The sequence below is a fragment of the Anomaloglossus baeobatrachus genome, chromosome 5 (genome assembly GCF_048569485.1).
Source record: "Anomaloglossus baeobatrachus isolate aAnoBae1 chromosome 5, aAnoBae1.hap1, whole genome shotgun sequence".
NCBI lineage: Eukaryota > Metazoa > Chordata > Amphibia > Anura > Aromobatidae > Anomaloglossus > Anomaloglossus baeobatrachus.
Window position 1 is genome coordinate 224,569,596 of NC_134357.1, and position 22,945 is coordinate 224,592,540.

The following is a 22,945-nucleotide window of genomic DNA, read 5'->3' on the forward strand; positions in this document are numbered from 1 at the left end:
CAAGTGTGAAAGTAGCCTTAAATGGAGGTGGACTTACGTTGCTCAGCACCTAGCACCGGACCACCATGATTTTTATGCACCGTTTTCAATAAAGTCTACATGTTATTTTACGGTGGGTACGGCTTTTTTTTCTCTCTTCACTTCACACACCATGGATCAGTGTGTTTTTTTTATCTCAGGCGATTTTTTGTTATTAATGAGTATATAATAAATAGGTTTATTATCTTGTTTTTGCACATATTTGTGTGAAGGGTAAACTAGTATTTTGTTCAGGTGTCACAAACACTTAAATATACAATGTTGTTACATTGTGATCAAATGGATTTAATTTGCTGGCCAGTAAACAAATACAACTATCTATGTCCTTCAAAATTGTATTTGCTTCATGATTTTATCATACCTTTAATCAAAGAGTTGCCGATTTCAATAGCACAATTTATCATAAGTTTCCAATTAGCTCAGATAAGCAGTTCTAAACTGGATCATATCAAATCAATTCACCTTCATCAAGGTGATGGAAGAATTCCCATAAGATTTCGTTTTACTCAGGAGGGGATTACAAGACGGATATATAAATGCTGCCTGAATGGGTCACATTTTAAATTGAGTCTTATTCTGCACTTGCACGTCTTAATTGGACTTGGCAAATATGAAGTTGCTTCTACTCTTGGGGATAATATCTCTGGCAGGATGTGATGTGGTCAAGTAAGTGAAGCTGTGAAGCTGTTTTTTTTGTTTGTTTTTTTTAAAGATTTAGCATAGCCTGGGAACATTTACAGAGTAACCGTCATTTTAATTTTTATTACATAAACCAATAATACACATGTCATTAAGAAATTACCGTATGTGATCTAACTTATCAGAGAAATCTGCTCTTTTCTCCCCTTGGAATAATCTTTCATTCTTAATGCAAGGTAACATCTGTAAATTCTGTATTCAGTTTAGACAGATTTTCACATAACGCAGCAAAATGTCTGTCTCAGCCTCTAGATCCTCCCTCCTTCTCACCCCTCACCCATCCATAGAATTTCATCAATACCAACTGTCATCACCTATATCAGTAATGGAAAAATCTGTCTTCACTGAATACCCATGAATTGAGAGTTTTGAGAATGAAAGATCAGTCTAGAAGGAGAAAGCAGCAGATTTCTCTGTTAACATATATTACAAAGTTGCTTATTTTCATGTGTACTATTTTTTTATGAAATAATTATTTAAAGCATATGCATGTCCCATTTTATACATTAAGAGTGCATTATTAATCAAACTACTAATTTCTTCTAATAGGGTCCCCTTGAGAAAGGGAGAATCCCTCCGCAGCCGTCTAAACAGATTGGGATTACTGGGTGACTACTTACAAAAACATCCTTATAATCCAGCAACTAAATATTTTCCTAGCCTAGCTCAGTCATCAGCTGAACCTCTTCAGAACTATATGGATGTGAGTAAAAAAATATTTTTTAGATATATCTAAAAAATAGTAGTAGAACAATTGTTTGTCCAAAATATAAATTTTTAATGTGTTACTTGATTATAGGACTACTTTTCAATTGTATTTTACAACCTTACTTTGAGGTAGTAATAAAAATTGAAGTAAATTAATGAAGCGTAATGTAATGTCATATGTTTATTTAATATTTTAAAAGGTAACATACGAGGGGCGATCCAAAAGTAATGATAATCAATAATAAACACAATGAATATATTAAAAAAAAAATTCTACATGGTCTCCTAACAAGTCTATACATTTAGTCCATCTCTTTTCTAAACTTAGAATTCCCTTCAAAAAAAATTCTTGATCTTGACCCTCAAAAAAATCCTCAACAGCGATTATCACGTTGCTATTGTCGTCAAATTTCTTGCCCCGGAGGTGTTCCTTGAGGCTAGGAAAGAGAAATAAGTCACTGGGGGCTAGAACTGGTGAATAGGGGGGGTGTTCCACCAGTTCAAAGCCCGCTTCTTGAATGGTTGCCATGGCAACTGCAGCTTTGTGAGCCGGCGCATTATCTTGGTGAAACAGCACTCCAGCCTGCAGTTTGCCACGCCTTTTCTCCTTGATAGCCTCCTGCAATCTTCTTATTTGTTCTGCGTAGTAGGAGCCCGTAATAGTGGCTCCCTTCTCCAAATAGTCCACCATAATAATTCCTTCAACGTCCCAAAAAACGGACGCCATAACCTTCCTTGGTGAGCTTGACACTTTGAATTTCTTCGGCGTCGGTTCGTCGGCTCGTTTCCATGTCATCGATTGTTGTTTAGTTTTGGGATCAAAGTGGTGGATCCAGGTCTTGTCCATGGTCAAAAAACGTGACAAAAAATTCTCCTTGTCTGCTTGGAACTTTTCGAGATTTGCTATTGAAATGTCAACTCGTTTCTTCTTTTGCTCGTTGGTTAACATTTTTGGCACCCAACCCGCGGAGACCTTTCTCATATGCAATTCTTTTGCAAGGATTCTTTGAATACTGCCATATGAGATCCCTGTGACCTCAGCTACATGCCTGATAGTCACTCTTCGATCTGCCAATACAACTTCAACTTTTTTCATGTTTTCTTCATTGAGGGACGTGGATGGGCGTCCTTCACGATGTTCATCTTCCGTCGATGTTCTTCCCAGCTTAAATTCCTTGGCCCAGCGTGCAACTGTGGAATATGGAGGAGAAGAGTCCCTCAATGTTTCCACCAAGTCGCTGTGTATGTCTTCGGTAGTCATTTTTTTCAAGCAGAGGTATTTGATGACAGCTCTGAGCTTGTTTTTTTCCATTTTGATATTCACTCCTCGGCAGTTCATATTCAAATGAATGCGGCTCTCGGGAATCGTGGCCTATTTAAGTTATTTTTTTTCCTGGACTAGTGGGTACCTAAGAGAGAAGAAAACATTTTATTTTAATTTCTGTGTGCAATAGAAATAACCGATTAAAATTACTTTTGGATCGCCCCTCGGATATTTGAATTTACAAATTTAAGATATATCTGCACACAATTTATACAAGTTGGTCAGTCAAGTATGTGTTTAAAATGACTTTGTCCTGATTTTACCGACAGGACATTTGTACTTTGAGGTTCACTCTGACACAGAAAGATCCAACACATTAGGGAGTGCTTGAATGAGTGCGGCTTAGTGCTTTGGCTAAAAAATGATATAGACACAGAACAGGGGGTAAAACTGTTGAAATGAGCCAGACATCCGTCACCTTCAAGCATATTCATGTACCAGCACAAAGAGTGAGTGGAGAGTGTAGGAGACTTCCTTTCTGTATCAGTGTAACCAGAAATGCAAAATCTCATAAATAATAGTACGTTTTATAAATTAGTATACTGCTACTCTTCTGTGCACAATGAGCTACCTCTTTGTTCATTTTAACCCTTGCTTTTTAAGATAGTTAACCAACTGCACCTGTTTTCAAGTTTTTTAAGCCACAATGTTAATTATTAACCGTATTAACCATAAACCTACAAAAGTCATTCACTATCGCAATCTGTTTTTATATCCCTAATAATATGGGATATTTCAACAGAATATCTGGAGCCCTATCCAACTCTGCATGAAAATGCTCCTTGAAAAACAAATGGCCTCACATTAAACCCCTCATTCCAATCCATCATTCTAAAGCCACCTCTTTATCAATGACCCATTGTTGGCCATTCTAAAGCCACACACATCTTTCGAATCGCCCTGCAAAATACATTGGCCAACAATCCACACCAGGTAGAGCACTTGACCTGTAAAACAGTATTACAAAATAGCACATAAGTTAAGGCAACAATAAACAACAAATAACCCAACCACATGCCACCTTAACTAGCTTACTATCAGGATTACATATAAAAAGTGTGGTTGAATATGTAACCAATAGCGATCTGACTCCCAGCACTCTATATTTTTTATTTGTTGCTGGCACCTGCCTTGGCTGTTACATTAGAAGCTCGGCTATCAGTTAAGTTGAGCTCCTGGCAGCGATTGTAGCTCATAGCTCCAATGTCCATAAAATCACCATGACATACTGATATGTCCATTTGTGGAAAGTACCAATGTCAGGAAAGGGGTTAAATGTGATTGGCTAATTCTAAACACTACAACATCCCCAATTATAAGAGGGTGTTCACACTTATGCAACCACATTTTTTTAGCTTTATTATTTTTATGTTCCATCTTAAAATGACTTTGGTTTGTTTCTCAATAGATTTGTACAGACTAAGGGTGGCATTAAAGGGGAAAAAGGTTTTGAAATGATTCTTTTTGGTATTATTTTTATGTGACAAATATCTGTTTTTTTAACAAAGATGTGTAGATATTTTATATCCACGGTAGCTAATGTGGTTACTTGTACACTTAGCCAGGCTCTGGTGTCTGCTATCCTTGTAAACAAGCCATACACTATGTAAGATAAATGCGCGCACCACAGAAGAATGAAACCTTACAGAAAAAACAAGCCATATATAATCTATCACAATTTTGATAGACTTGGATTTTATTGACATGGTTAATACACTATGTAAGATAAATGCGCTCACCACAGAAGAATGAAACCTTACAGAAAAAACAAGTCATATATAATCTATCACAATTTTGATAGACTTGGATTTTATTGACATGGTTAAATATATATTTTTATATATATATGTATATATATATATATATATATATTATATATACTGTATATATATATATATATATATTTTTTTTTTTTTGTAAAACTGAAAAAAAGTGGATGACTTAAACTTTTTTTGCAAAATATTATGTAACTGTCACGATCACCCTAGGCTGTCCCTCAAGCTGGGGGGCCCTATGCTATCCCTATTCTCAGGGATACCCCTAATGGTGGGGATGCCTGAGTCCCCTTGCTGGCCCTGCTCCAGACCAGTCCTGATCTGTTTCCCCCTCCCCCAGGAAGAGATGGGACAGGAGTTTAATGAAAGGCACAGATATAAACAGAAAAGGGAAAACCCAAAACTCTGTAATATACACACACACATCGGTAAAGACAATAGGACATTCAAGAGGAAACACAAGAGAACAAAGGAAGTTACAAAACAGGGGTAAACTTCCACAACCGCAACATGCAAATTGCACAATTTTCAGCAGAGAATCTGGGATACCACATTGACCAACATAGAATCTATAGCTGGCATGATTAGAATATTTCATCCAGCTTAAATTGAAGAATGAGCAGATGTGATTGGCCTCCCCACCCCATGTGATCAAAGGAACCTAACAAGCAGAGTAGCAGAGATTAACTCTTGTTAGCCTGCCTATAATTCAGCACACAACAGGTCGACGCCAGAGTTTAACTGTGTTGACTTCAGACACCAGAGAAACCATGGGTGGAGTGCAATGTGAACAGAGCCTGATGGCGGCATGACAGTCAGCGAAGTTTGTGCAAAACTACGTGCAACGATAACTTGAATTTTTAGCATAGTAAGAGGATTTGAAGCTGCAATCATTTATAGTATTGCATTATATAGTTCAATTCACATTAGTAGCAGTATATCCGTAAATTGTCTGGATATAATTAAATGCCGTTCTAATTGCTTTGTCTGTTCTAAGGCATATCTAGACACCTCCCTAAGTCAGCACCGTGGCATTGATTTTAAAAGCATTGCTTACTTGTGCGCAAAACCCTGAAAATGCTACATGATATAAAACTGTAAACAATTGTTGCTTAACATCTATTTTATTTTAATTTAATACTGCAAATTTCTTAACTGAAATGCTTGCCACATTTTGTTCTTTATAGATTGAATATTTTGGAACCATTTCCATTGGAACCCCACCACAGTCCTTCACGGTCATATTTGATACAGGATCTTCTAATTTATGGGTGCCATCAGTTTACTGTTCCAGTCAAGCTTGTAGTAAGCATTTAGTCTAACTTTTTTGTTTTAAATTACAGTCTAAGGGTATGACCGCACTTTGCGTTTCCACCTGTGTTTCAGCTGCTTTTTAGGTCCGTTTTGAACTGCACCTTTTTCATGCCAAAAGGCATGCATTTTGATTTTCCAACAAAGTCAATGGTAGATGTTGATTTTCAGACCGCACTTTGCGTTTCTAAACGTTGCGTTTAATTTGCATATTTTGTGGCAAAAAACATGCGTTCAAAGAAGCAGCATGTCAATTGTTTTTGCCATTTCTGCAGCATTTTGCTAACATTGAAGTCAATGAGAAGTGTCGAAAAGCAACAAACATCAAAATTCCAGCGTTTTACATGCTTTTTAGGTGCAGAAACACTGCGTTTTTTACTTCAAAAACGCATGCTTTTCAGACATTAAAATAATGGTGTAATATGTCCCTTTACACACACACACATAGTCCGACAATTAAATTAGTGAAAATTATGATTTTATTGCTATTTTAGCTATAAATATTATAAAACCGCTATAATTTCATGAAATATAACTATTTTCTTTGATAAATAAAAAATTACATGTTTTGCTTTTTTTTCTCTTTTTTCATTCTGTTTCACTATTTAATCTTTATTTAGCAGTGTCTTGATGTTCAAAACGCATCTGTCAAAATGCAAGAGAAAAAGCATGTAAAAAGCGCTGAAAATGCATCTAAAACGTGGTAAATACGCATGCGTTTTTAGCGCTAAATTTCTGAAAAATGCAACTTTGGCTAAATCAATTAAGGCCAAAACGTGCGTTTATAACTGCAAGTAGGACGACGCAAAGTGCGGTCATAGCCTAACTCTACCTTCTACTGGGTTAACAACTATACAGTATAATCTAACAATTTATTACTTATGCCTCTGTTTAAAACGTTTTGCAGGTTTTAAGCTTACCACACATTTAGTCATCACGCTCAGGAGACCCATTGGAGTCCTTTTTATAGTAGACAAAGTAGAGTCCGTTGCATATTGGTCAGGTGTATAGATCCTTGTAATGTTCTAAATTCTATAAAGACATATGTGTTACCCCCTTTCCCAACCAAAAATTTAATAATGTCCCCCATCCTGTACTAATGTAATTCATCCTGGGCCTTTTCCTTGTATAATGTCCACTGTCCTTTCTGGTATACTATCCCCCATCTTGGCCTCTTCCTTTAATAATGACTGCCATCCTGGTAAAATGTCCCTATCCAATCCCCTTCCATTAATAATGTCCACCATCCTGCTTTAATCCCCCCCTCCTGCGCGCATCTTGTTATAATTATGCTCTAACACATTTATATATAAAAAAAGAATGATTCTTCTCACCTTTCTCCACTCTCATGACGATCGGCATCCTCTTCTAAAGCCAGCGCAGAAGCAGACTATGGCGTTTTATGGGCGACGTATGATATCAATGTTATGCGCTACCTGTGACTGGTATGCCAATGTCAGCTGCTGGCCTTTGATTGGCCGGCGTGATGTATTACAATTACAGTGCAGGGACCCGGTGGGTGTCTGTGGCACAATGCATTTCAGTTGAATGTGTGTCCTCGGATGCATAGACAGATGAAATAGTCACTGCTGTCTTTGGGCCCCCTTTCCGCACTGGCTAAGTTGCACTCACGCCCTCTGCGACTGCGCAAGATACACCCCTGGACAAAGTAAAATAATAAATAGATTGTGTCCCTATGCTGTCACTAGAAAGTACTGTAGTGTATTAAAAAAGGAATCAAAACATTTTATGTTCAAGTCACGTAAGGCCTCAGTACATATTAGACTGAAGTTAACCGAACCCGATGCTAGCGGCAGACCATATAATGTGAATGGGGTCTCCCCAAAACAACCCCATTCCTGTCTTTTAGAAGATTTCTCCCTCTTCCTCGTTATTAGTCAAAGCTATCTGCAGGCTAACTTTTTAAAATGTTGCCCTGTTTGCACTTTTTTTTTTTCTTACAAGTATCCTGACTATAGGCTAATCATGTCAAATTTCCCTACAGGTTCACGCTTTGTAACCTCTCTGCTCTAGATAACCGTGTTCAAGCTAATGAAACCACTTGAATTTTCTAATATGTTATTTGAAAATATGTTTTTCAAACCAGAAACCTCTGGAAGGACAGAAATGGGCCTCTCTCATAGGCACGCTGTTCTAAGTATAAAAAGCAAATTAGTTCACCTCCTAGCTAGGTGACGATCATATTATACTAAATTAAAGGAAACCTGACACCACAAAAATGCGCCCCAATATGCAGGCTCATGTTATTCAGCAGGGGGAGCTGACCAGACTAATATATACAGTGAAGGAAATATTTATTTGATCCCTTGCTGATTGTGTAAGCTTGCTCACTGACAAAGACTTGAACAGTCTATAAAATTCAGTCCAAAATTCCGCCTGACATGTGCGCAAACCTCATCATCATCTACAAAAAATGTCTGACTGCCGTGCTTGCCAAAAAGGGTTTTTGCCACCAAGTATTAAGTCTTGTTTGCCAGAGGGATCAAATACTTATTTCTCTCTGCAAAATGCACATAAGTTTAAATAATTTATAAAATGCGATTTTCTGGAATTTATTTTGGATATTCTATGTCTCACTGTTAAAATTAACCTACCCTTAAAATTATAGACTGATCATGTCAAACTTACAAAATCAGAAAGGGATCAAATAATTATTTCCTTCACTGTAGCAATGCGAGAAAAGATTCAGTATAACCTGTTTTCATCATTTAGACCTGCATGTTCTAGGCTCTTCAGTCCTGTTTGTGGTCCTATCAGTGACTCACAGCTAGATATGCATCCACTGTTATACAAATAAAGCTGTCAGTCACATATAGGACCACCCACTGGACTAAAAATCTCAGAGATTGCAGAGGTTTAAATGATTAATACTGAACCTTTTCTCGCAATACTGTATATCAATCTGCTTAGCTCTACCTATTGTATAACATGGTACCTGGATCATTTTTGTGGTGAAAGGATCCCATTAAATAAGCACAAATGTATAAAAATAAAAAGGAAAAGCTTTCAGCTTACTGTAATGCCATATAATGTAGCCCATGTAAATCAGTGTACGGAAGAGTTCCAGGGCGGTGAAGCAAGAAAAACTCCAGCACCAGAAGAAAATCCAATGATGTAGTTTAAAATATTGAAGATCAATTAAAATCCAAGATAGTAACATTAAAAATTAAAAGGGATACATGTAACCTTATTTATTTCAGACCTTACAAACTAGGTCCTTATTCATAGTTGTAATCAATACCTAGTTTGGTTTCTGTTTTTTTTTTAACATTTTTATTCACATTTTTTAACATAACCTAGTTTTTAAAATCTGTAACGCATAAAGGTACATCCCTTCCATTTTTAAATGTTACTATCTTGGATTTTAAATGATCCTCAATAAATGGATTTTACCTTTTTGGGATTTTCTTTGGGTGCTGGATTTTTTTATTTTTTACTCACAGAGGTTTATACCTTGCTATCATAAATCTATGCAAATACATATTCAGACACTACAATTATATTTCTTTAAAAAGAAAAATACAGAGAAGTGTTGAACACTATTCAGGGATTTAGGGAAGTCATGAGTTGTTATGCAAAGAAAATTGAAAGCCAAAACAATTTTCTCTCTTATTTACAGAGAACAGTCATTGTTGTAATCTAGTTTATTTCCTTAAGAAAAAAAAAGGGCAACCAATATATTACAGGTTTACCGGTTACCACACTGTGTCACTCATATAAAGAGACACGCACATTTTGCTGTTGGAGGCTTGAGAGCAAAGTATCTTCTACAGAAAAAGGTACACACCTTAAAAGTTTGCCCTGAGAATAAAATTACTTACGTTAACCATAAATGTTTGCATAAATCAATAGTACAAGTAAATAAAAGATCCTTTGTCATAGACTATTGGAGAATTTATATTTTTTTTCTCACTTATGATCTGCTTCTCTTTACACTTATAAGCCATTGTCTCCTAAATTGATTGTCTTATGGTACCGTCACACTAAGCGACGCTCCAGCGATCCCACCAGCAACCTCACCTGGCAGGAATCGCTGGAGCGTCGCTACACGGGTTGCTGGTGAGCTGTCAAACAGGCAGATCTCACCAGCAACCAGTGACCAGCCCCCAGCCAGCAGCGACGCGTGGAAGCGATGCTGCGCTTGGGAACTAAGATAAATATCGGGTAACCAACCCGATATTTACCTTGGTTACCAGCGCACACCGCTTAGCGCTGGCTCCCTGCACTCCTAGCCAGAGTACACATCGGGTTAATTACCCGATGTGTAGTCTGGCTATGTGTGCAGGGAGCAGGGAGCCGGCACTGACAGCGTGAGAGCGGCGGACGCTGTTAACGAAGGTAAATATTGGGTAACCAAGGAAAGGGCTTCTTGGTTACCCGATATTTACATTGGTTACCAGCGTCCGCAGAAGCCAGCTCCCTGCTCACTGCACATTCAGTTGTTGCTGTCTCGCTGTCACACACAGTGATGTGTGCTTCACAGCAGGAGAGCAACAACTAAAAAATAGTCCAGGACATTCAGCAACAACCAACGACCTCACAGCAGGGGCCAGGTTGTTGCTGGATGTCACACACAGCAACATCGCTAGCAACATCGCTGCTACGTCACAAAAGTCGTGCCTCAGCAGCGATGTTGCTAGCGATGTTGCTTAGTGTGACGGTACCTTTAGAAATATAGCTGAAATCCATACCCACAACAAGGCAGATCAGATTACAGCTGCTTGTTGAAGTAAGAACAATGAGGGCAATGGAGGAAAGACCTTCAAAGAGAGAAACAAACAGGCAGGCATAGACAAACAAGGGCTTTTCATTTTTTTTAAAATGTCACCCTGGTTGCTTTGCCTTCTATTTATTTATTTATTTATTTTTTAAAATGTCACCTTAGAGGAGGATTTACAGCTACCCTGCTCTGTAATGCTGTTCAAAGTCTATGCTGTTTCTCCATATGTTTTACATGTAGACAGGAACATAAAATATCTTCCATGCACTGTATACAGCATTATAAGGGATTTCTAACATATAGCTTCCTTCCGCTAGCTCACATAGAACTGAAATATGACAAAGATCCTACTGACGAGAAACCTGGTGAAAGGCAGGAAACAGGTCATATAATGGGCAGATATAGTATACGTACAAGGCAGCATAACATGAAAAGTCATTTGAAACAATAGGTATTGTAATAGGATTATTACACAAATGACGTTACTTGTACCATTTATAATTGTTCTTATGAAAACTATTCCGGTCCAAATAAGAAAGAAAACTATCTTGTACAAATCTTTTGTTTTATTTGGCTCAAGCAAGATACTGTATCTGAACATGACTTTCTTTTTTAGCCAGTCATCATATGTTCAACCCACAGCAGTCATCAACATTTCAAGCTACCAATACTCCAGTATCCATCCAATATGGAACTGGAAGTATGACTGGCTTCCTTGGATATGACACTGTACAGGTGAGCATTCTAGGGCATTATACTTGAATTACAAAATACTTTAAATTACAAATCATTAATATCTAACAGGTGGAGATAAGTGTATGTATATGTAAGTCTATTACTAGATTAAATCCAGAAAATAGTTAGTACATCCAATAAATGCATATAAAGGCTACCATTTACATTAGATATATTGTTACCATTTTAGTTCGCAAGAATTTTTTTACATTCTTAGTTTTTCACCCATGTGCAGACTGTGTATACCGCTAAAAGGGTAGAAATATAAACACATACATGTATCAAAAATAAAACTATATTCTCTGTGACCTAAGTTAAATACAGATTCATTTCTTTTATAGTGAATCGTATTAAACAAGTTATGTTTCCATAATAGTTAGTGAACAAAAAAAAAAAAGAAAAAATATATATACAGTATAGACAAAACGTTTGGACACACCTTCTCATTCAAAGAATTTACAATTTTCAGAGTCATGAAAATAAAAAAGATTCACATTGAAGGCATCAAAACTATGAATTAACACATGTGGAATGAAATACTTTACAAAAAAGTGTGAAACAACTGAAAATATGTCTTACATTCTTTAAAGTAGCCACCTTTTTCTTTGATTACTGCTTAGCACACTCTTGGCATTCTCTTAATGAGCTTCAAGAGGTAGTCACCGGAAATGGTCTTCAAACAGTCTTGAAGGAGTTCCCAGAGATGCTTAGCACTTGTTGCCCTTTTGCCTTCACCTGCGGTCCAGCTCACCTCAAACCATCTCGATTGGGTTCAGGTCTGGTGACTGTGGAGGCCAGGTAATCTGGCGTAGCACCCCATCACTCTCCTTCTTACTCAAATAGCCCTTACACAGCCTGGAGGTGTGTTTGGGGTCATTGTCCTGTTGAAAAATAAATGATGCTCCAACTAAACGCAAACCGGATGGAATAGCATGCCGCTGCAAGATGCTGTGGTAGCCATGCTGGTTCAGTATGCTTTCAATTTTGAATAAATCCCCAACAGTGTCACCAGCAAAGCACCCCCACTCATCACACCTTCTCCTCCATGCTTCACGGTGGGAACCAGGCATGTAGAGTCCATCCTTTCACCTTTTCTGCTTCGCACAAAGTCACGGTGGTTGGATCCAAAGATCTCAAATTTGGACTCATCAGACCAAAGCACAGATTTCCACTAGTCTAATGTCCATTCCTTGTGTTCTTTAGCCCAAACAAGTCTCTTCTGCTTGTTGGCTGTCCGTAGCAGTGGTTTCCCAGCAGCTATTTTACCATGAAGGCCTGCTGCACAAAGTCTCCTCTTAACAGTTGTTCTAGAGATGTGTCTGCTGCTAGAACTCTGTGTGGCATTGACCTGGTCTCTAATCTGAGCTGCTGTTAACCTGCGATTTCCGAGACTGGTGACTCAGATAAACTTATCCTCTGCAGCAGAGGTGACTCTTGGTCTTCCTTTCCTGGGGCGGTCCTCATGTGAGCCAGTTTCTTTGTAGCGTTTGATGGTTTTTATACTTTCAAAGTTTTCCCAATTTTTCAGACTGACTGACCTTCATTTTTTTAAAGTAATGATGGCCACTCGTTTTTCTTTACTTAGCTGCTTTTTTCTTGCCATAATACAAATTCTAACAGTCTATTCAGTAGGACTATCAGCTGTGTATCCACCAGACTTCTGCACAACACAACTGATGGTCCCAATCCCATTTATAAGGCAAGAAATCCCACATATTAAACCTGACAGGGCACACCTGTAAAGTAAAAACCATTTCCGATGACTACCTCTTGAAGCTCATCAAGAGAATGTCAAGAGTGTGCAAAACAGTAATCAAAGCAAAAGGTGGCTACTTTGAAGAACCTAGAATATAAGACATATTTTCAGTTGTTTCACACTTTTTTGTTAAGTATTTCATTCCACATGTGTTAATTCATAGTTTTGATGCCTTCAATGTGAATCTACAATATTCAGAGTCCTGAAAATAAAGAAAACTCTTTGAATGAGGTGTGCCCATACTTTTGGTCTGTACTGTATATAAACACACTCTAGCTGTAGTACCCGGCATTGCTCGGGATAGTAACTGTCTCTCTCCTTCTATCTGTCTGTCTGTCTCTCTATCTCTTTGTCTGTCTCTGCCTGTCTGTCTTTTTTCCTGTTTGTCTTTCTATCGCTTTCTTTATCTGTCTCTAACTCTTTCCCTGTCTGTCTCTTTCCGTCTCTTTCCATGTATGTCTGTCTCTCTCTCTTTCCCTGTCTGTCTCTTTGCCTGTCTATAGCCCGCTACACACGCTTCAATATATCTCACAATCCGTCGTTGGGGTCAAGTTGTAAGTGACGCACATCCGGCATCGTTTGTGAGGTATCTGCGTGTGACATCTACGTGCGATCAGGATTGAACGCAAAACTGTTGATCGCAAACATATCGTATCTTTGTCTAGAATTGAGCGTTTTGTTGCACAAACCTAGTCAATTGTAACGTGTGACATTCCTCATACGATTTTGGTGTCTGATGCTATGTGCGCAGGTGTGCGCTCTGCACCGCAGCTTAAAAAAGGTCCGCTTCAAAGTGCAGCTGAAAAGCACCACAAAAGTGCCCCATGAAATAAAAATCGTACACAGCAATGTCGTTTTAACATGTTCCATCTTCTATCATTGCTTTAACATCTTCAGTGTTTGGAAACCCTGATGTGGCTAAAAGAAGAAGTAATAATAATAACATGACTTCCAAGCCAAAATTATAGCTTCAAAAACGCTTCAAAATATAGCTTCAAATACACCTCAAGAATGATGGCAAAGTCATCTCAGGAAAATGGGTGCAGACGTTGTCCTGAATCGGCCTACCGTGTGTATCTCAATGGCTGCATTGCCATCTAATAAACATCATGTTCACAAAGCCTTAAGTATTTTTTTTAACAGCTTTTAAGAAAGCAAAATGAGTAATTTTACAATTATCACACTGGCTACTAGGACTTCTTTACAATCTTACTTCAAGGTCTTTCAGGAAGTTTTCAGCAGGATTACTATGACAAGTAGCACCTCTATACAGAGCTGATAATGGATCCACCAATTAGTGTAGGTAACGCCATCTTACCCTGGTCCCCACTCTTCACAATGACCTTTGCAGAGGCTCATTAGACTCCTCAATACAAAATATTGGGTCAGAGTCTGTTAATTGTGGCTAATTAATGTGTGGATTTCTTGATACAAAGAAAATTAAAGTCTAAAAAAATCCAGTGGCCAATATGAAAGTGTTGAGATTTCTATTTTTTATATAAATGATGACATTACCAAAAATTAAAAAGAAGATACGTTTAACATCAAAATCTGTTTGTAACAATGGATCATTTTCTTATGATAAAGTCCTTGTAACGCCTGCCTGGATCTACAGACTCAGACGGCTGTAATGGATAAAGTCCTTGTAACGCCTGCCTGGATCTACAGACTCAGACGGCTGTAATGAATTACACAGGGCCCAAGGTGATCACTACCTGTGGAAGGTTGCAGTCCGAGAAAGTAGTAGTCAGGCAGGGTCAAACCAGGAATTGCGGAACAGGGACGGAATCGGCAGGCAAAGACATAATCAGAAACAAGCAGAGGTCAAATCCAGATCGGGCAGTGAGGTACAAAAACAGCAGGCAGGAGACGTAGTCAGGAAACAAGCGGTAATCAGCACACGAAATCACAGAACAGGACGGAACAGGAACCAGAATTTTCAGAACCATCTCTGGCAGAGGTCAGCAGACAGGAGGGGCATTAAAAAGGGTGTGGTGTCTTCCCATAGGCAGTAGCTGAATGATGGTAGTTCAGCTGGGAGACACCCACCACCTACAGACAGCACGTGGCACTGCAGATCCCCAGGAAACCCAGACCAGTGGATGAGCGGAGCTTGCGCCCACCGGCGCCACTGGCATCGACTCCTCTCCCATCACCAGCACTATGCATGGCAGGAACACGGCGTCGCCTGGCGATCGGAGTAGAAGTTGATGGAGCGGACTCCGGTGGTGACGTAACAGTCCTTTTACATATATTTAGTTTTGCTGCTATAACAAAATAGTCTTCATAAAATCTCCATTAAAAATGAAGGTGTTTTCTTTTGCCTGTTACGTTTTCTTCTAATTTTTTAGGTTGGAAACATAGAAGTCACAAACCAGATATTCGGTTTGAGTGAAACCGAGCCCGGCTCCTTCCTTTACTACTCTCCATTCGATGGAATATTGGGGCTGGCATTTCCAAGTCTGGCATCTTCTCAAGCTACTCCAGTCTTTGACAATATGTGGAACCAGGGCCTCATTCCCCAAAACCTCTTCTCTGTCTATCTAAGCTCGTGAGTTCAAAGTTCATTTTTCTTTGCTACAAGAGCTTGTCCATGCATAGATATTTGACTACTTATCTACAGAATAGGTCATCAATTTTGATTGGTTGGGGGTGTAAAACTTGATACCCCACTAATCAACTATTTGCTCTGACAGTGGCCAAACGTTTTCACTTTGAACAGAACTGCAGAGTGCAGCGTCGTTCAACATGTAGTGGCCACGTCTAGGTACTGCAGCACAGCTAATATTTTTTGCGTAGAACCTGTGTTGCAGTAGTAATCAGCGGAAGCTATGAACAGAGTTGTGCTTAGAAGCTCTGTTCAAAGTGTTTACATCCAGACACTAAAGGAGAAAGACACATCTAGTTGGTGGCGATGCTGAGTATCGAGCCCCCGCCAATCTGTTATTGATTACCTATTTTCTAGCTACCTATGTCCAGACAACCCCTTTAACAAGTTGCAGAGAGCCAAAAAGTCATGTAACAATCTACTTTGATTCAAGAGAATGGATCACTTATATTATTTTGCAACAATTAACCCTTTTGCACCCATGATGAATATTCATTACTGCAGTTTCGTTTATTCCTCCCATTTTTCCAAGAGTCATAACTTTTTGATTTTTCTATGGACATAGGCATGTAAGAGCTTATTTTTTTTCTAGAATGAATTGTCATTTTGAATGATACCATTAACTTTACCACACAATGTATCGAAAAGCAGGAAATAAAATCCAAATGGGGTGAAATGATTAAAAACTGCAATTTCAGCACTGTGAGTTTTGTTTTTAGAACATTTAGTGTGGTAAAATATAATAGGCAACATGCTTTTTCAATTCAGTATGGTATATATCCAGCTTACTAAACTCATATAGTTTATTTTATGTTTTAGTTGTTACGTCATCTATTTTTTGGGATCCATAACTTTATTTTGTGTGAAAGATTGGTTCTTGTGTTGCAAACTGTAGTTTTTATTGGCACCACTTTGCAATATATACATTTTTATTAGGGGCTCAACTGGTGAGGTGGATTCTCTAAGTTGAATATCAGGGTGGAAAATATGGACCAAAGACAATGGAACAATGGGCAGGACATTCCAGGTGGAACATGCAACATCGAGGACCAGGCCAACAGGCAACTAAGTGGAACAGGGTACATCAACAGACACATATCTAGGAGTAAGACACAGGAAATGAAGATATAAAGACCTTTCAGGACTTGCAGCAGTGCAGTGGGAATAATTGCAGAGAGGAGCTTAATATGCTTATAGCAGATGAAGGGTTATTCAGCAAACAAATGAAGAGCCACTGGCAACAGTTATGAATGCTCAAACATATTTATAAAGAAGGTAAACTCTATATCTTGCAAACTCAGCTCCTTAGCCTACCCCATTCATGCTATACACCTGATATTGGAAAATGGTTAAAGGGGTATTCTCAAGTTGTCTCTTGAGAAGCTCAGAGCAATCTAGTCTCCTTACTTCCTGTTTGCTTGGTGGGTGGGTACTCCTACTTGAAAGACAGTGCTGGTCCAACAGTTTTATCCTTCTGCTACATATTAACAGTATGTTAGTGCTTGTTCTCAGTCTCTACTGTTATTTCCACGAGTAAGTATAATGATAACATTTCCTTTGAACAAAAACATGGCTAAAAAAAAGTCAGAACCATCAATAGTAGAAGCTGCCAATGGTCGGTGTCAAGGAATGGCGATTTTACAGGACTGAAAACTGCTCAAGAGCAGAGATGAAGGTGAACAGGTTAACTGCTGTAGGGAAATCAATGTGCTGAAGGGAGTTGAGTAGGTTGTTAGGAATTAAAGAGGTTAGCCAGTACTTTTACATTGATGACCTATCCTTAGGATAGGTCATCAATGTCTGAACGGCCAAAGTTTGACATGCTGCACCCCCGTTAATCAGATGTTCTCGGTCCTGGCGGCGTTAGGCCGAGCTCCTGGGAAAAAAGCTGTACACTAAAGCTGAAAGCTCTCACATCAGTAAAATAAAACAAATATGAAAAGCAAGTCAATTGCAGACTAACTAAAGCAATTTAACAACAGTAAACTTGGCTAGTGAATTATTTTATCCTGCTCTGTACACTGTTTTAAAAGCAGTCATTTGTGCGGAGTTTCTTTTAATAGCTAATAAAATATATTTTAAAGCAGCCACATGGATCATAAGCAGCAATAGGCAGTCTCTGACTCATTGACCTCCCTAAGGAGCTTTGTAGACATGGAGAAGGTGAGCGGTGACCATCAGCTATTGTGAATAGAAATCAGATCATAAAGTGATTGTGCAGTGATCACTTACTGATAGGTGTGGGTCCGACCACTGGAAATATTTTCCAAAATAGTGTAGCAGGTTGGATGCCCAACCACTGCTCCATTTATTCTCATTAGAGTTGATAGAAAGAAAACAAGTGCAGTTCTCTATGACTCCAGAGGGAATAAATGGAACAGAGGTCGAACATGTGCATTGCTGCTCCATTCTTTTGTTTTTAAAACAGGAATTCCAAAAATATTTTTTAATAATGTGTAACATAGAAACTTGAAGAATATCTTTCCCCAGCTTAAGCATGTTAAACTGGCCACATCATGTACCGATGGCTGTAGAGCTGAATTAAACATAGGGCCTGATTCAGCAAATCTTTCAAGCCAGAATTATGGTGCAAAGGCTTTGAAAAGTTGCAAAGTTTTGCAACTTTTGATGTCTTTACTGCAGTTTCTCCACTCTGGGAAAATGGGCGAAACAGGGGGCTTGGCAGGTGTGTGATGTGGCATTTTTTTACTTTAGAATCCTTATTACAGTACCAGAGTGGTTTCTGGCATAGTGCATGGAGGCACATGCCACTCGTCAGACACTCCAGATTCATAAAGAGGCAGGCACTTGTTCATGAATCAGCAGCATCTGACTCCAGTATGCCGCTTCATCAAGACACAGCATGAACAATGCAGGTCTTGATGAATCAGGCCCATAGATTTTATTTTTTTTAGTTTCTCATCTTAGTTGCAGAGATATTCATTTGTAGTGTTTAGGTTACAATTTATGATAAACCCACCTGTCATTACCATAGATTTTTATCTGAGGCATTTACTTTGTCTCCTGCATGAGACTGACCAATTATAAGCACGAGGAGAATTCTCTCCCCCCTAGAGAAGGTCAAAAGAACATGCTTCATCTCAAAATAGAATAATAGACAGCCCTAATTTCTGCAGTTAATCTGCAATATAGATTAGATCTAAGAATAAAGCACAGCTCAGAGTCATAACAAACACGTGAGAGGAGAGCTGCAGTCACAGACATTTCTCCCTCTCTCCCTCCACACTGACACAAAGTCAGAGATGTGAAGGTATTTGTAATCAAACTCAGCACTGCTGTACCTCCGTTCCCAAACTGCCATTAAAGAAGAACTGGAAGTGTTTGGGATCACACTCAACTCTAATCTATACTATACAGTAATTGCAGAAAATCAGAGCCGAAAACAGGGTGTGTTCTTTTTCCTACATGATGCCTCCTGTTTATGATAGGTTAATGTCAAACAAAAAAGAAAGTACACCCCCCCAGATGAGAATCTCTGGTAATATTAATAAATAAATAAATTATGAACTTAAACTTCACAAGCTAATATCTGTGCAACGGAAACAAATTGAAAAATAAAAAAAACTATTCTATCATGTGGTCAGGTTAAAATGCTCAAACTGATGAAAGGTCCTCTTTAATTTATACAATGTAATTTTCTAACGACATATTCCCTTTTTGATGTCAGAAGCCATTTAAAAAAAAAGATACAAATGGACTATGTAACACGAATGCATCTCCCTTTCCCACGTAGTCAAAGGAAGGAAGCATTTATTTGTCCAATGTTTATACCAGAGTCTCTCACAAGCACTTAGCCTTCTCCAGTATTTATAGCTGGGCTTTTCTCCTTTTTTTTCCATTACTCACGGAATAGCTCCCCCCAATCCCTCTTTTCAGTGGTTTCTCTGCTGATGGAAAACAGCAGCTACCATATCTGACAGCTTTTGTTTGATCCCTGTACTCTGCAGTCTTGGTCTAGGAATGCTTCTGACAATAGCCATGAAGCACAATCGCCAATTAAGAAATTGGTGTACGAACATATGTATGTAATCATTTCTCTTTCACTTTTGTATATACATATATATATATATATATATGTATATATATATATATATACACACACACACACACACACACGTATTTACAAGTAAATATTTTAGTTTTCAAATACACATTATATTGTGTTTTGTAAGTTTTAATCTATAGCTTATGGAAGAAGAAGAAAAAAGAAAAATGTATGAAAGTTACAAGTTATGCTTTTTTCTTTCCAGTCAGGGACAGAGTGGCAGCTTTGTTCTGTTTGGTGGAGTTGACACTTCATATTACAGTGGGAGTCTAAATTGGGTTCCTCTAACTGCTGAAACCTATTGGCAAATAACAGTTGACAGGTGAGCGTAACTGCACAAGTTAACAAAAATTTGTGCAAATGCATGATACCTAAAATAGAAGACAAGAATTGTTACTATGCAGGTATAAGCATTTCTTACTATTCCTGTGTATAGCATGTCAATCAATGGACAGGCAATCGCTTGTAGTGGTTCCTGCCAAGCCATTGTGGATACTGGTACTTCCCTTCTTGCTGGACCCTCCAGTGACATTGCCAACATTCAGTACTATATTGGTGCAACTCAGGACTCAAATGCACAGGTGTGTAATTTCCATATTATCTCATCTGAGTAATTAAGAGTTATACATAAATTAATCTTTGTTTTTCTTTTTGTTATTCCTAGTATGTGATTAACTGCAACAATATTAGCAACATGCCAACTATTGTCATTACCATCAATGGTGTACAGTTCCCATTGCCAGCCAGTGCCTACGTGCGTCAGGTATGTTAAACAAAATCTATATATATAATTGCCTTATTCTGTCTGTCTGTCTGTCTGTCTTGCTCCAAAATTGTGTCCTTACGGTGACACAAAGCTGATTGGCCGCTGGGCTCGCCATGGCCCCGCCCCCCCACACGGATTGGCCGCTCGCCTCGCCTCGGCTCCGCCCCCCACGGATTGGTCGCTCGCCTCGGCCTGGCCCCACCCTCCGCATGGATTGGCCACTCGCCCCAGCCCTCCGCACGTATCGCCAGACATAACCTTGCGCTGCTGGGATCGTGACGGAGCCGGTGAATGCTGGTAACCATTATACACATCGGGTAACTAAGGTCCCTTAATTACCCGATGTGTATCATAGTTACCAGTGTACACCGGCTCCGTCACGATCCCAGCAGCGCCACACATAACCTTGCGATGCTGGGATCTTGACGGAGCCGGTGAACGCTGGAAACCATTATACACATCGGGTAACTAAGGTCCCTTAGTTACCCGATGTGTATCATAGTTACCAGTGTACACCGGCTCCGTCAGGATCCCAGCAGCGCCAGACATAACCTTGCGATGCTTGGATCTTGACGGAGCCGGTGAACGCTGGTAACCATTATACACATCGGGTAACTAAGGTCCCTTAGTTACCCGATGTGTATCATAGTTACCAGTGTACACCGGCTCCGTCAGGATCCCAGCAGCGCCAGACATAACCTTGCGATGCTTGGATCTTGACGGAGCCGGTGAACGCTGGTAACCATTATACACATCGGGTAACTAAGGGCCCTTAGTTACCCGATGTGTATCATAGTTACCAGTGTACACCGGCTCCGTCACGATCCCAGCAGCGCCAGACATAACCTTCCGATGCTGGGATCTTGACGGAGCCGGTGAACGCTGGTAACCATTATACACATCGGGTAACTAAGGTCCCTTAGTTACCCGATGTGTATCATAGTTACCAGTGTACACCGGCTCCGTCACGATCCCAGTAGCGCAAGACATAACCTTGCGATGCTGGGATCTTGACAGAGCCGGTGAACGCTGGTAACCATTATACACATCGGGTAACTAAGGTCCCTTAGTTACCCGATGTGTATCATAGTTACCAGCGTACACCGGCTCCCGGTACACATGTGCAGGGAGCCGGCATTATACTCCTCTCCCCCCAGGACTAATCCTCCTATTATAGTCCTCCTATTATACTCCTCTCTGAGTATAATAGGAGAACTATTATAGCATGGGGGATGGAGCATGATGGGGTGCGCAGCATGGGGGATGTAGCACGATGGGGAGTGCGCAGCATGGAGGATGGAGCACGATGGGGAGTGCGCAGCATGGGGGATGGAGCACGATAGGGAGTGCGCAGCATGGGGGATGGAGCACGATGGGGGGGTGCGCAGCATCAGGGATGAAGCATGATGGGGAATGCGCAGCATAGGGGATGGAGCACGATGGGGGGTGGGCAGCATGGGGGATGGAGCATGATGGGGGGTGCGCAGCATGGGGGATGGGGCACGATGGGGGGTGCGCAGCATGGGGGATGGAGCACGATGGGAGGTGCACACCTCCCCCCAACACACACACACAACACACCACACACACACTGGGAACCACAAACACCGCCATACACAGACGCCCACACACACAGACAACGCCGCACACACACAACACCCAACACACAAACACCGCGGCATACATAAATATACGCACATACCGTACAACACACACATTGCACAAAACATACCTCCCCCCAAAACACACCACACACACACAAACCGCGCAACACACACACACACAATGCTACAGACACACAGCGCTCCACAAACAATGCAACACACGCAACACACATACAACACCGCTCTCACCCCCCCCCCACACCCAGACAACACCCAGAACATGTACAGCGCCCTACACAAACACTTGGTAACTACACACAACATCTATATATATAACAAAAATCATACATGAACTACACAATACGTAAATTCTAGAATACCCGATGCGTAGAATCGGGCCACCTTCTAGTATCTTTCATAATTATCAAACAAGTATCTAACATTGGCCTACTGCTGGTACCAGTAAACCCATTTTTTGTCCTCTTTTACAGAATCAGGAAGGTTGCAGCAGTGGATTTCAGTCCATGAATCTGCCCACTAGCTCAGGGGATTTATGGATTCTGGGAGACGTATTTATCCGTGAATATTATGTGGTGTTTGATAGGGCCAATAATTATGTAGCAATGGCTCCAATAGCATAAGTAATATCTCCCCATGCTGTATCCAGAGCTAACGTATATGAGCTGTTTAAAAACACTTCAGTGATTTTGCTAAAGAAGTTTTTTCAACACCTTTTGAACTTTAAATATGTAATGCAATTTATTTAGTAAAAATAACATACTAATAAAACACTTGTTCATAACATCAATTTAT

At 39.7% G+C, this 22,945-nt stretch overlaps 1 protein-coding gene across 1 annotated transcript; it reads left to right on the forward strand.

Moving 5' to 3' along the window:
* The first annotated feature begins 599 nt into the window (after positions 1–599).
* Positions 600–22,940, forward strand: LOC142311071 (pepsin A-like). The gene is made up of 9 exons (XM_075349135.1): positions 600–705; positions 1,288–1,441; positions 5,733–5,850; positions 11,214–11,332; positions 15,440–15,639; positions 19,968–20,084; positions 20,199–20,343; positions 20,427–20,525; positions 22,624–22,940. Exons 1-9 carry the CDS (start codon positions 650–652, stop codon positions 22,771–22,773), a joined length of 1,158 nt encoding a protein of 385 aa, XP_075205250.1. The 5' UTR covers positions 600–649; the 3' UTR covers positions 22,774–22,940.
* Positions 22,941–22,945: the final 5 nt, after the last annotated feature.

Coding starts and splice junctions, on each gene's coding strand:
- LOC142311071 (XM_075349135.1), top strand. CDS start 650: ATGAAGTTGCTTCTACTCTTGGGGATAATATCTCTGGCAGGATGTGAT. Junction 1,442..5,732: donor CTCTTCAGAACTATATGGAT/GTGAGTAAAAAA, acceptor TGTTCTTTATAG/ATTGAATATTTTGGAACCAT. Junction 20,344..20,426: donor CTCAGGACTCAAATGCACAG/GTGTGTAATTTC, acceptor TGTTATTCCTAG/TATGTGATTAACTGCAACAA.